At 42.4% G+C, this 12,923-nt stretch overlaps 1 protein-coding gene across 1 annotated transcript in view; it reads left to right on the forward strand.

Annotated features, from left to right (window-relative positions):
- The first annotated feature begins 10,109 nt into the window (after positions 1–10,109).
- LOC135049922 (transmembrane protease serine 11A-like) overlaps positions 10,110–12,923 on the forward strand; it is a 67,532-nt gene continuing 64,718 nt past the window's right edge. Inside the window, exons 1-2 of the mRNA XM_063955939.1 lie at positions 10,110–10,205; positions 11,236–11,250. Of these exons, the coding sequence (XP_063812009.1) occupies positions 10,110–10,205; positions 11,236–11,250 (111 nt within the window). The remainder of the gene's footprint in view (positions 10,206–11,235; positions 11,251–12,923) is intronic.

The following is a 12,923-nucleotide window of genomic DNA, read 5'->3' on the forward strand; positions in this document are numbered from 1 at the left end:
CTAGTCGTGGCTCCGTCTGTGCCTGGGCGTGCCTAACACCAAGAGCGTCTCCATCCAGGCGGCTTGCCCATGACCGAGACATGCCCCATTCACTAGAATGGGAGAGCGTCTCCGTCCGTGGCGCGTACGTGTCCGTGACGGAGATGCTGATGGAGACGCGCCCCATTCTAGTGAATGGGAGAGTGTCTCTGTGCACTTCCGGTGGGGCTAGGCGGACAGATAGCCTAGTCACACCGGGAGTGCACGCCTGCAATAGAACCGCCTCAGGTGAGCGCGGCTCCATCTGTATCAGTTGTTTGATTGGACATCCGATCTATCGCTCAGGATGTACCAAGCATTAGACATGTGACACCACCTTGTTTTCTTTCTTCGACTATTTCTCTTTCTTATGCTTTTCTATTGGCACATATTTTATATTAGCAACTGCAACTGATAGAAAGCATTTCATTGTGCTAGTGTAGCATTTACACTAGAAAGCTATCTCCATCTTCCAGCAGATCCTTATGTGAAAGACGCAGCTACACAGACCATACATAGCCCTGAAGTTTCATCCGATTCTACTAAGCCAGGCAGTTACTGATCCAAACCAATAAAATATTGCTCTGCCCCCACCCACCTACTCACCAGCCCAGTCCGCCCTATTTTATTCTGACCAAACATACTAATTTTTGATAGTTTTCATGTAGTAATTAGCATCCCAGGGGGCCACCCCTGTCCCAGCTTGCATTTATAAAGGTGTGTTGCAAAAACCATCCGGAGTTACCAGGAACAGGTAATTCAATACACGTGCAACACAAAAAAAAACTCCCCTAGACTGTGATCACACACTTGGCTCACTCAGCCGAAAGACTGGAAACTAACACAAAAAGAAAAGGTGAGTCGTATTATGCACCTTCCATGGGTGTTTCATTTCCTTGTTTCTTCTCTGCTGACTAGGGTGTTAATTAATTCCTGGATGGCTGCCAGAGAGTTGAAAGGGAAAGTGATAATGAGCAGTACATCCAATAATGCTGGGAAGACACAGGCTTTATACCTATATTTCATGAAAAAGCACAAAGATGGAAACGAGGGAATGTAGTTCCACTACACAAAAGTGGAAGCAAGAAAGAGACAAACAACTACCAACCAGTAAGCCTTACATTAGTAGGGAGGAAATTGATAGAAACACTCTTAAAAGAAAGAGTTGTATAATATCTCAACTCTAGCAACTTACAGGATCCCAAACAGTATGGATAGGGGAAAATCCTGTCAAACAAATCTTATTTACTTTTTTGACTGAGTGACTTAAGTAATATATCATGGAAGGGGGGGGGGGTAGATGTAGCTTATTGAGACTTTAGTAAGGCTTTTTACAATATCCCACATCAAAGACTGTTGTCTAAACTTGAAAGTTTGGGATTGGATTCTAAGATAGTTGAATGGGTAAGATCTTGGTTGTAGGATAGAAAATAGAGAGTTGTATTAAATGGAGTGCATTTACAGTTATGAAAGGTTACCAGTGGAGTACCCCAGGGATCTGTACTTGAACCAGTGAATTTTAACATCTTTATTGGTGACATTGCACAAATGGCACTGAAGGAAAAGGATGGTTTTCTGCAGATGACACATAGGACAGTGTAGACACACCAGGAGGAGTAAAACAAATGATTGATGATTCATATAGACTAGCGACATATAGACTAGACTAGTGGTAAGAGCATGGCAACTACAGTATAATGGCAAAAAAAATGCAAAATTGTGCACTTGGGTCTCAAAAATCCAAAGGCTAAATATAGTATTAATGGCACTATAATGGAAACTACTGAGGAGGAAATGATCTAGGTGTCACTATTTTAGGTGACTTAACAGCAGGTTAGCAATGCAACAAAGCAATAAGGGAAGGCAAGTCTGATTCTTGGTTGTATAGGGAGAGGAATCAGAAACAGCAAGTAAGAAAGATAGAAATAAGTAATAATGCCAATGCATACTGTAGGTCAGTAGTACTGCATCATCTAGAATACTGTGTTCAGTTCTGGAGGCCATATCTTCAGACGGATGTTAATAGATCCGAACACACCGTGATAGTACAAATTTATTAAAACACACTTACACACTCATACATACTTACCTACATCCCATGCCGGGCAATCACGTCCCCTTCTCCGTGTAGAATCCAAACGTTTACCTGCAAATCCAAAATTCCAATATGCTCACCTATTATCCAGTGATGATCGCGGTCCTCTTCTTGCCAGAAGTAAAAAAAAGAAAAAACGAAAGTCCGATCCACGCAACTGTCACTGGAGATCCCAGCAGCCAATCAGGGAGCACCATGTCAAATATACCTAATAGCCCGGTGCTGGTTGTCTAAATACTGGGGGATTTCTCTGTCTCAGAGGTGGTCGCTAGGAAACAAAAGCTGCCATGCGCCGGCGCACTGCGGCACCGGCGCATGCCAGTTCCGACCCGATCGCTGCGCTGCGACAAACTGCAGTAGTGATCGGGTTGGAATGACCCGCCATATTCCTTTTAATAATGAAAGTTCTACATACGCCACTGCTTGTATCTCTACATAGTATAAAATAAAGTCCTCGGCAGGTCTGTTTGTTTGGGCTAATCTCTAGAACCACTGGATGGATTTTGATGTGGTTTTCACAATTTTATAGAGCATTTGTCGATTAAGGTTTAGGTGTTAGAAACATTAATTTATGACAAAGGCAGCAGATCAGTTATTATTTTAGGGAAGTACGTCTGCCCCCATGCAAAGTAGTATAAATACAGTATATATATAATACACTCATAAACGGGAACTAAAAGGGGCAAGATAGATTCTGCAATGGCTGCATTACTGCAAATAACCCATATATGCACAGCCTTACAGTGCAGCACTGCACATAGCATTTAAATCGTCCGATTCAGTTCATTGTGATTAGCAGCCGGACATCGCCACAATTCCTAACTGTGCACACAGTGGCCATTATGAACCAATAGGTGGGAGGGGGGGAGCATGGACCTATAGACAGATCACAGGACCATCACTGGGTTAGTCCACCTGTGGCTCTAGCTGTAGTAGGACTACAAGAACCTGTATACTCTGATGTCCTATGGGCAAAAAGTTGCCTCAGTGTTGGTCAGGTCAGGGCCGGATTAAGGGCCACATGGGCCTGGAGCTGAAAATATTCAAGGGCCTATTGAGAGAAATGGGGGAGATGTTATCAGTGCTGTGTGGGTGTGGCCAGAGCCATGTGGGCGTGTACATCCCCTACACTATCAGCTCCAATGTGTCTCTAAATATGTAAAAATATAAAAATTGCATAATTTTGTAAGAAAGATAGAAATGCAATCTTAATAGTTAGGATTTATGGTCAACCGTATGGTCAGCTGGTGGCTAGTGATCATCATGCTGCCATGATGATGGGCCTATTTTTATGTGGAGGCCTGGAGCTGTAGCTCCAATCGTCCCATTGTTAATCTGACCCTGGGTCAGTCTTGATGGCTGGGGGGATCTGTGTGTGGGAGGAGGCCTGTTGCTGGAGAGATGCATGGGCTGAAAGTGCTGGGAGAGGGTATCCCTGGGCAGCAGATAAAGAGTGCAAACATTTCCTGGGAACATCGGAATACTTACTGGTTAGTAGGGGGAGTGCACTGAGTGGGATCTCCTTCTTCTCTTCCTTTGCCGGGCCCAGCACCAGACCATTGAAGGAAAACAGCGGCATCAGGAGAAAGGACTGGCGTCTGGGACACTTGTGGCCAACAGCACCAACTTCCTACCTTCTGTCATCACCCCAAGAGCGTCGGGAACTGCGGACAGCCTGGAGGGGTGTGTGCAGTGACCTCTCTGCCTTCCGCTCATTGGCCATCGCAGTTGCCGCTGGGGAGTGGGCGGGGACTGCAGAGGAGAACTGGACTGCAGGCAGCGCAATGCTGTCCTGCCCTTCATGAATATACTAATTGTGGGGACTGTGTGGTGGGCCCCCTATGTGTAGGAACCCCGCGGTGACTGCCCCTGGTGCACCCCACACACACAGACACCCCACACCTATAACCGGCCCAGCCATCTTCAATTTCTACGCAATCTTTACCAACCATAAATCCATGTACTTTGCTGGAAAATCACATGTAGGCACAAAGGAGCACATTTTGAAGCACAGCATCGCCTAAGAGGATCTTGTGCTGTTTTTCATCAGTTTTATGCTTCTAACCTGAGTCCCTTAGGTCTGTTTTCAATAAGTGTCGGAAGCTGCCATCTTGTTGGAAAGACAGCAGCTTCTGACAGATTTAGGTCAGAAGGGGTACCGACCTATTCATTAGGGCCCCGTTATTTACGACAAGTCGGGAAATCCGGCTTGTTGAAAGCCTGTCTGAATACACGCGGATCGGCGGCTTCATCCGCTGAGCTGCGTGTATTGTCGGAAGCGTGCCCAAACCCGACAGGTTTTAGCCCCGCTTCTGACAATGTCAATCCAACTTTACAAAAAGTTGGATTGCCATTGTCAGGAACGAGCCAAACATACCGGGCTTGGCTGCGGCACTGAATACTGACCTTGCGGATCCTTTCTGTTAGAAAAGATCCGACAGGTACTGAATATACCCCTTAGTTTACACATTGCCCTACTTTCATGTATACGAAAATTTTTAATATTCTGCATATATTTTAGAGCAATTACAAATGTGAACTAAATAACTAGGGATCTAGTATTTAATCATCTGGTTGTGGCAAATAATTAGTTAAATATACCTAATAGCATACTTCATCACATCAGTCATCACACATCATCCCATACTTCATTAACAAGTTGTGGGCATTTGGGAAAAGTGAGTCATTAGAAAATACCACAATCTCCTTAGTACCATAGTATTATTAGACGGAGCATGCCTTCATGAATAGTTTCATATCTAAACAAATAAGTAAACCCAGACGTGCGTCTAGATAAATAATATTGTTTGGGAGGTATACAGTCATATTCAGGAGTGGTTTATAATTCAATGACTGGAACAATTTTCCATGTTTCTGTGATGAGTCTGTTACCAGGAAGATTTTGTTTTGTTTATTTAAATGATTCAGTGTACATTTTCTTGGTTTTCCATTTTCCATTTTTCACATGATAGTACAGTAGTGATTAAAAGTTTGTAAAATATGTTTTGAAAACAAATGTTTTTGACCCAGATTTATTAAGCCTTGGTGATAAAGTACCAACCAGCCAGCTCCTAACTGTGATGTTACAGGCTATTGGGCAGATGTATTAAGCCTGGAGAAGGGATAAAGAAGTGATAAAGCAGTGATAAGTGCAAGGTGATAACGCACCAGCCAATCAGCTCCTGTCATTTTTCAAATCCGTAATGATTGGCTGGTGCATTATCACCTTGTGCCTATCACTGCTTTATCACTTCTTTATCCCTTCTCCAGGTTAAAAATGACAGGAGCTGGTTGGTTGGTTGGTTGGTTGGTTGGTTGGTACTATACTTTCTGTGCAGATCACATGGGCCCGTAGAAATAAAGGCGTCCACAACTGGGAGCAGTATAATGACTGCAGTGGCAAACGCAGGATTTTAAAAGGGGGGTTCCAAATAATGCGTTGTGTGCTCTGGGGGACATCGCCGGAGGCTTCAGCAGACAATATGTTAATACATCTTGTTGCTGTCCCTAGTCCCTTCCTGCTTCGCCTCGTTAATGAGGCGAAGCAGGAAGTGTTATAGCAGCACGATGCGTGCCACTATAATACATTTACCACATAGACTGATGCACCACGAATCTCCCCCCTCAGCCACATAGACTGATGCACCATGACTACCCACCCTCCCCACACAGACTGAGGCACCACAAACACCCCCCTCCCCCACATAGACTGATGCACCATGACTACACACCCTCCCCACATAGACTGATGCACCACGAACCTCCCCCCTCAGCCACATAGACTGATGCACCATGACTACCCACCCTCCCCACATAGACTGATGCACCACAAACACCCCCCTCCCCCACATAGACTGAAGCACCATGACTACCCACCCTTCCCACACAGACTGATGCACCACAAAGACCTCCCCTCCCCCACAGAGATTGATGCACCACAAACACCCCCCAACATAGACTGATGCACTACAACCATCCCCCCCCCATATATAGACAGCACGCAGGCACCATGATCATTCTCCTCCCCCCTCCCTTCCTCCATAAACTGGCAGCACAGGCATCACGACCATCCCTCCACCCCCCACCCCCCTTCCCCCCTCCACACACACGGACAGGCAGACAGCACCCGTCTCACACTCATGTTGGCACATCAAAGCATAATTTATTATGAAATACCGGCGCCCGCTCTCCCACTGATGCTGGCGCCGATGACATCATAATTTAATATGAAGTACTGGCGCCCCCTCCCCTTCCCCCCACCCCCGGTCCCCACACAAATGCTGGCCGATGACAGCATAGTCTGTTATTAAATACTGGCTCCCGCCTATCCGCCCCCGGCATATTCACACACACAATCACCTCCTAGTCCCCGCTGGAGCACACTGAGCTCAGTGCCGTAGGCTGGCCGCTAGCGGGGAGTGAACATGCTCTATGTGCCTTTCACCTCTCAGCCTGAGAGAAGCTGCAGCACTCCCTACATGCAGTAGACAGCCTCTCAGTACATGTATGAGGCGGCTGCTGCAGCTGCGCAGGGAGACTGTCACACTGTGAGGCTCAAGTGGCAGTCAGCCTGCGTAATGCATTAAAAAAAATAAGAAAATCGTTAAACTGCTGTGTGATAGATCGGCAGTTTGGGGGGGAGGTACTTGGAAACCCCCTTGCGTGTGCGTGTGAATGACTGGAAGGGACCCGTGGTAGCAGCGCCATGTGTTCAAATAAAGAGTGATAAAATCAATCAACAAACTTCAAGTTGGCGCCACGCCGCTGCAGCTGTCCCTCTAGCTACAGATGTGTTCTCACACATCTTTGCTTTAAATAGCCTGCTGGCGGGGCATTGGAGCAATGCGTATGCATCGCAGCATAACGTATGCATGCTCCCACGATCACACGGAGTGAAACTGCATCCTATTCCTGGCTGCGGGCACACAGCTCCCCGCTGCCTGTATCTCATAAGTGCCATGACCCCACCCCACCCCTGTGTAATCGGGCAGTGGGAGACTCACTCTCCTGCAGCCTGCGGCCGCATTGTGCTGAATCCCGTAACGGAGTAGCATACACACTCTCAAAAGTGAAACGAAGATTGCGAGCCTGGCCTGCTCATCCAACATCAGTGCCTGACCTCATAAATGCTCTACAGAATGAATGGGCACAAATACCCACAGAAACACTCCAAAACTTGTGGAAAGCCTTCCAAGAAGAGTGTAAGCTGTTATATCTGCAAAAGGGGACAAAAACCATATTAATGTATATGTATATTAATATATTGTATACAAAGTTCCTGCAATGGTCAGGTGTCCAGATACTTTTTATCCATATAGTGTGTGTGTTTATATATATATATATATATTTATATATAGGAAAGGAAAGAAGCAGCGGCACTCCGTCGGTATAAACAATCAGATATGTATTCAAATCAAACACATAACAGTGGTCACATACAAAACCAACGTTTCGGGGTCCTGAGACCCCTTTATCACGCCTTGACAAAGGGGTCTCAGGACCCCGAAACGTTGGTTTTGTATGTGACCACTGTTATGTGTTTGATTTGAATACATATCTAATTGTTTATACCAACGGAGTGCCGCTGCTTCTTTCCTTTCCTGCATTATTGCCGACTGCGGAGGGCACCCGGTCTTTGCCACAGTACACTGGGAGTGCCGGGCATTCCTATACATATATATATATATATATATACATACATACATACAGTATATGTATATATACAGAGAACCCTGCACTCTCCTTAGTAGTTTCATTCACCTTAATGCTTTAATATACAACTGGATAAACAGTGGGGTTTTACTTCATGAATTGTACAATGCATTTAAGCTTGCAGCCCACTTCACGGGACCCCATTTTACTGCAGATTTTTTGGAGACCTGGCACAACTACTATCTCAAAGGAGAAAATGTGCTTACCTGGTTTAAAGCTCACCTGCCATACTTATGGCTTTTAAAAGGTAAGACAGTCAACAACACACCTAGGCAGCAGCTGACCCAGGTTTAAAACTGTCCCTAAAACTGTCAGTGGTAGACAGTTTGGGCCTTATTCTGAGTTGTATGCATTTGTGAAAATGGACATATCTCCCAGTTACTAGATGACTGCACGTGTCTGAATTGCAAAACATGGTTTGCGTGTGTGTCACACAATGTGCCTGAAGTTGCAAGAACAGATGTGTCCTCATACACTCTAGATACAGTCATTCCAAATAGCCCTTCTCGGTGTGCCAGGTCCCGTGCAACTTTTTCACTCAAATGTGCATTTTAGTCACACAAAATAAACAAAACCGTTTAACGAGACTGCACTGGTTAATTTGACATGTAATATTTGTACATACAGTATGTGAGCGAATGAGTCTGAATCTGTATACAAAGTGAGGACACATCTGTAGGTGTGAACATGCTGCATCTTGTTTGAATGGAGACTGGCATGAAGTAAGCGTTTCTGCGCGATTATCTGATGTGAGAGTGTCATGGGAGTGTGGTGGGCATGTATGTACATCTCCATGTGAGTTGTGTGTGTGGGAAAGGGATGTCTATTTCTGGTGGATCTCTTGCCCCTGGCATTGAGCTGGTGCAAGTGCCATTACTAATGATGGCTGTTACATCTGCAGACACCAGTGTGGGCAGGATAGGTTGTACTTTCAGACACACAGTTAGGCTGACTGGTGCATTAACATATGAAAGTGAGTACAGTGTCACATAGGGCCAGGCCACGGAAGCATGCGACTTAGTGTCAGCGCTGTGTGAACATCTAGTTATCCCTCATACTTACATTTCACTCTTTTATGAAGGGGAAGAGGCTTTCATGTCTATGAGCAATCACACAGCAATGTATACTGTCACCTTTAGATACAGGTATTGACATGTCAGGAATGCAATCCAAAAAACACTGTCAAGATTTAGTTCACCAGTATAAACAGATTAGGGTGTGTCTGCATCTATTGTGCACGTGAGTTACAATTCTGTTTCTCAACGTCATAGTGACAACTGGTCATCCACCTGATGTATATGAAAAGTTTATAACTGATCTTATAAGAGAGGTTAGTATCTGATTTCTAGCAGGTCTGTCAGTGCAGAATACCAGGTATTGTGAAAATGAATGGTACCTCTGAGAGCGACATGAAAGTTAAGGATTCCAACAAAATGTTATTTGATATTGAAATAAAATATTTTAGGGGAGACCTTAATGATTAATGTAATGTATATAAATGGGCGTAGATAATGCAAACTTACCTGGAGAATGCATAAAACTGAATGGTCACACACAAGGGAGGCCACCACTTCCACTGCATCTTACCTTGGGAAATTTTCGGGAGGTACCCGCAAATATCAAGTACCACCTAGATTTTTGTTTTCCCATCTCCATTTCTGTCAATTATTTTCGTTCATTGATTTATGGTTATTTCAGGTCATTGAATTATGGATATTTCTGTCAGTCATTACAGTTCATTAAAGTTTTCATTCAAATCCATGTCCTGGTAGGCCCAGAACAGGTTCCCTATGTTAAAGTTCTGCCAAGTGTACACCAAAAGGACGTCCAACTGGGACCCCAACCTCCTAGTATGTCTTCTGGGTTCTAATGTCACCACTCTGTGCAGTTTTCTTCCAAATCCATCCAGTGTAAAGCCCAGTACAGGCTCCCTGGGTCAAGTTCTGTCCAGCGCATTCCGCCATCTTGGTAGTTATATGGTAATAAGTCTCCTCGTCTTGAGGTAATATGTATACCAAAATAGGAAAGAGATCTCTCCTGCCATGTATATTTAAAACTTGATTTTAAGTTTAACACTATGTTTATCACAATTTATAGGTAATGCCTCAGTTTTAGCTGTATTCAGCTTATAAAAGTAAATATTTGCATATGCTTTCAGGACTTTATGGAGGGCTGGTAATAAGGGGTAACAAAATAACACTATTAAATGATGTTGATTTGCATTGTATACAACAGGGCTGTGCATCAGTTTTTATTGATATTCTAACCAATATCTATGGCCAACATGGGAGGTTACAAGCAGCTGTTATTCTCCCAGAGATTGCCTTTGGCTTTGGTGTACATGCTATCTCCTGGGAAGATACAAGAACTTTTGGAAATTGTATGTAGGGAATTACTCCGGTTCTCATTCTCATTCACAGTCAACTAGATTCAGTGTATTTGGATGAAAATGTCTTTGGGGCATGAAAGTGAAGTCAAGGGATGACCATACACAGCCCACTAGAATTATTTTTCTGACTGCATTTATCAACATGCCTGATAATAATCCCATAGCACACACTGCAATAATGAGCCATTGACATTAAATCGCTGAAGTATACAGTATATGGCCAAAGTGACTATAAACTGTAAACTAATTAGGGATGGCCATCGACCATCGAAGATTTTAAATCATCGATGGTCTATGACTGATGGTAACTACTTTTACCATTGATGGGGGAGAACCAAATGGTTTCCCACCATTGATAGTAAAGAGCTATCTAATTTTTTTTTTATATATATAGGGTGTCAATGACACAGAGCATAGCTCCACCCCTTGACACCCGCGATGCCACACCCCTGGGCTCTGATTGGCCCACACCTAATTCAATACTAAAGTAATGGTGACCATTGATGGGCAAAACCATCGATAGTTCCCATTCAGATGGTTTCCCACAATCGAAGTTATCCACTGCTGGTACCATCGATGGATAACCCACTGATGGTCATTCCTAAAACCAACTATACGTTTTTATATTCATATGTATTACATACAGTATATTTAGATGATAGAGACCCAAATGATACTCATTAATCCTGCATTGTTAATATAATCTAGATATGTATGGATTGGGATAGCACAATAAATGGAGAAAAAGAGGCCACCTAATGAGACCAAGCTGTTGGTCATACAGAGACTCATCTGAACGTTAAATACATGGGGTTCCAAATAAAGCTGGATCGTCACAATGATTACAGAAAACAGATGTATTTTATTATTTTTATTTTTTTATATATAAATTATGGCAAATTGTTACTTAATATTAACATCATGGCTAACATTAACATTTTCATCATAGTATCTGTTTGAATATTATTTACCTACAGAGTTCTAATCTATTTTAGCTGTCTTCTTTTTGTTTGTTTTTTAGGATGAACAGAGTCAAGTAATACAACCTTATTAAGCAATGCAAATATTCAAATCTAATACAAATAATTCACACTCCCTCTTAACAAAATGGATAATGTGCCATTTCATTGGCTACATGTATCTCATTACCATATATTCTAATATATCCTGGCAAATGGTTTCTGCTTAAACCAATTTAATTAAGGAAGTAGCTGTAATATGCCTATTTAAACACCTGAACCTTCTGCCTTATACACTATCTTATACTGTCACAGTTACCTGCTGTTCAGGACTTGTCAGACGAGTTTTGCGCAATTCACTTTTTTCTTTTTTGTTGGCGTGTTCACGGATTGTCCAACCCTTGGGCTCAGAATTGTTAAGAAACGTTCCTGTACCAATCAGGGATTCACAGCTTCAAAATCAAGACAAAAGAAGGAGCATTCCGCAAAATCATTCTCCCAGGTAAAGTTTATGCTACTCTTTCATTGCTCGGGGTAAAATGATGATGGGTAGATGAGATCAGATAATTATAATTAATACTGGAGCTGTGCCTAGCCCAGACGTTCCAGTAAATGTTTAATTTAGGAATATGGTGATGTTTGCAGCAGCAAATTAACTGTTTAAAAATGTATTACATATAATGTTAACTGTTTATTATATATTTGTACAGTACACAAAGTGTTATCTTTTTTATGAATGTATTATTTTAATACGCAATATTTATTTTGGTATCCATCATTCATTTTGCTACTACATACTGTATTACCCAACAACTTAAAATATCGGAATGGACCACTTTACCAGAAGTCTAATATGCTGTATGAAGCATTTTGTAGTTGTATGATATGCTGTCATGTTAAATATTTATCTACAGTAATAATATTAGAAAGTTCACAGAATATTAAAATAAAATTGGGGCAGATGTAGCCTCCTAAGCCTTTGAGTCTGATAGGGAGGAGAGAGATAAACTACCAACCAATCAGCTACATTTTTCAAACAGCCTGTAACATAGCAACTTGGAGTTGATTTGCTGCTACTTTATCTGTCTCCAAGGATTAGTACATATCCCCCATTGCGAGAATATACTGTGCAATAAGAGTACTTGTAATTTGCAGTTGGTCAGGGTTTAGTTCCCAAGATTTGTTTCTGGAAATTAGAGACAGTTGACAATTATATTGTTATATAGTTTTGTTGCTGGACTATGTGTTTTAAATATATATGTCTTTAAATGTACAGTAGGTGTGAAGTTGTTAATAATGTGGATTTAGTCCTCAAAGTATATGTATTTCTGTTGTTTTGTATTTTGTAGAACATATATGAATAAGAATATCAGGCTACATTTATTTATAATACACTTTTAGAGCTCAATAAAATTTCTGTGTATAGGCAACGCTCACTGTTTATGTATATTATCATCCAGCGCTGACATCATGCTATCCCTTCATATGGAATTTGTCAACTTGTGGAGATGAAATTGTTGATTCAAGGCATACTGTATATAAATAAACAGTACCAAACAGATGTTATAGATGATTTCTAGTGTTTAGAATGCTAATACAGGTTGAGTCTCCCTTATCAAAAATGCTTGGGACCAGAGGTATTTTGGATATCGGATTTTTCCGTATTTTGGAATAATTGCATACCACAATGAGATATCATGGTGATGGGACCTAAATCTAAGCACAGGATGCATTTATGTTACATATACAC

Source organism: Pseudophryne corroboree, chromosome 1 (genome assembly GCF_028390025.1).
Source record: "Pseudophryne corroboree isolate aPseCor3 chromosome 1, aPseCor3.hap2, whole genome shotgun sequence".
Taxonomy (NCBI): domain Eukaryota; kingdom Metazoa; phylum Chordata; class Amphibia; order Anura; family Myobatrachidae; genus Pseudophryne; species Pseudophryne corroboree.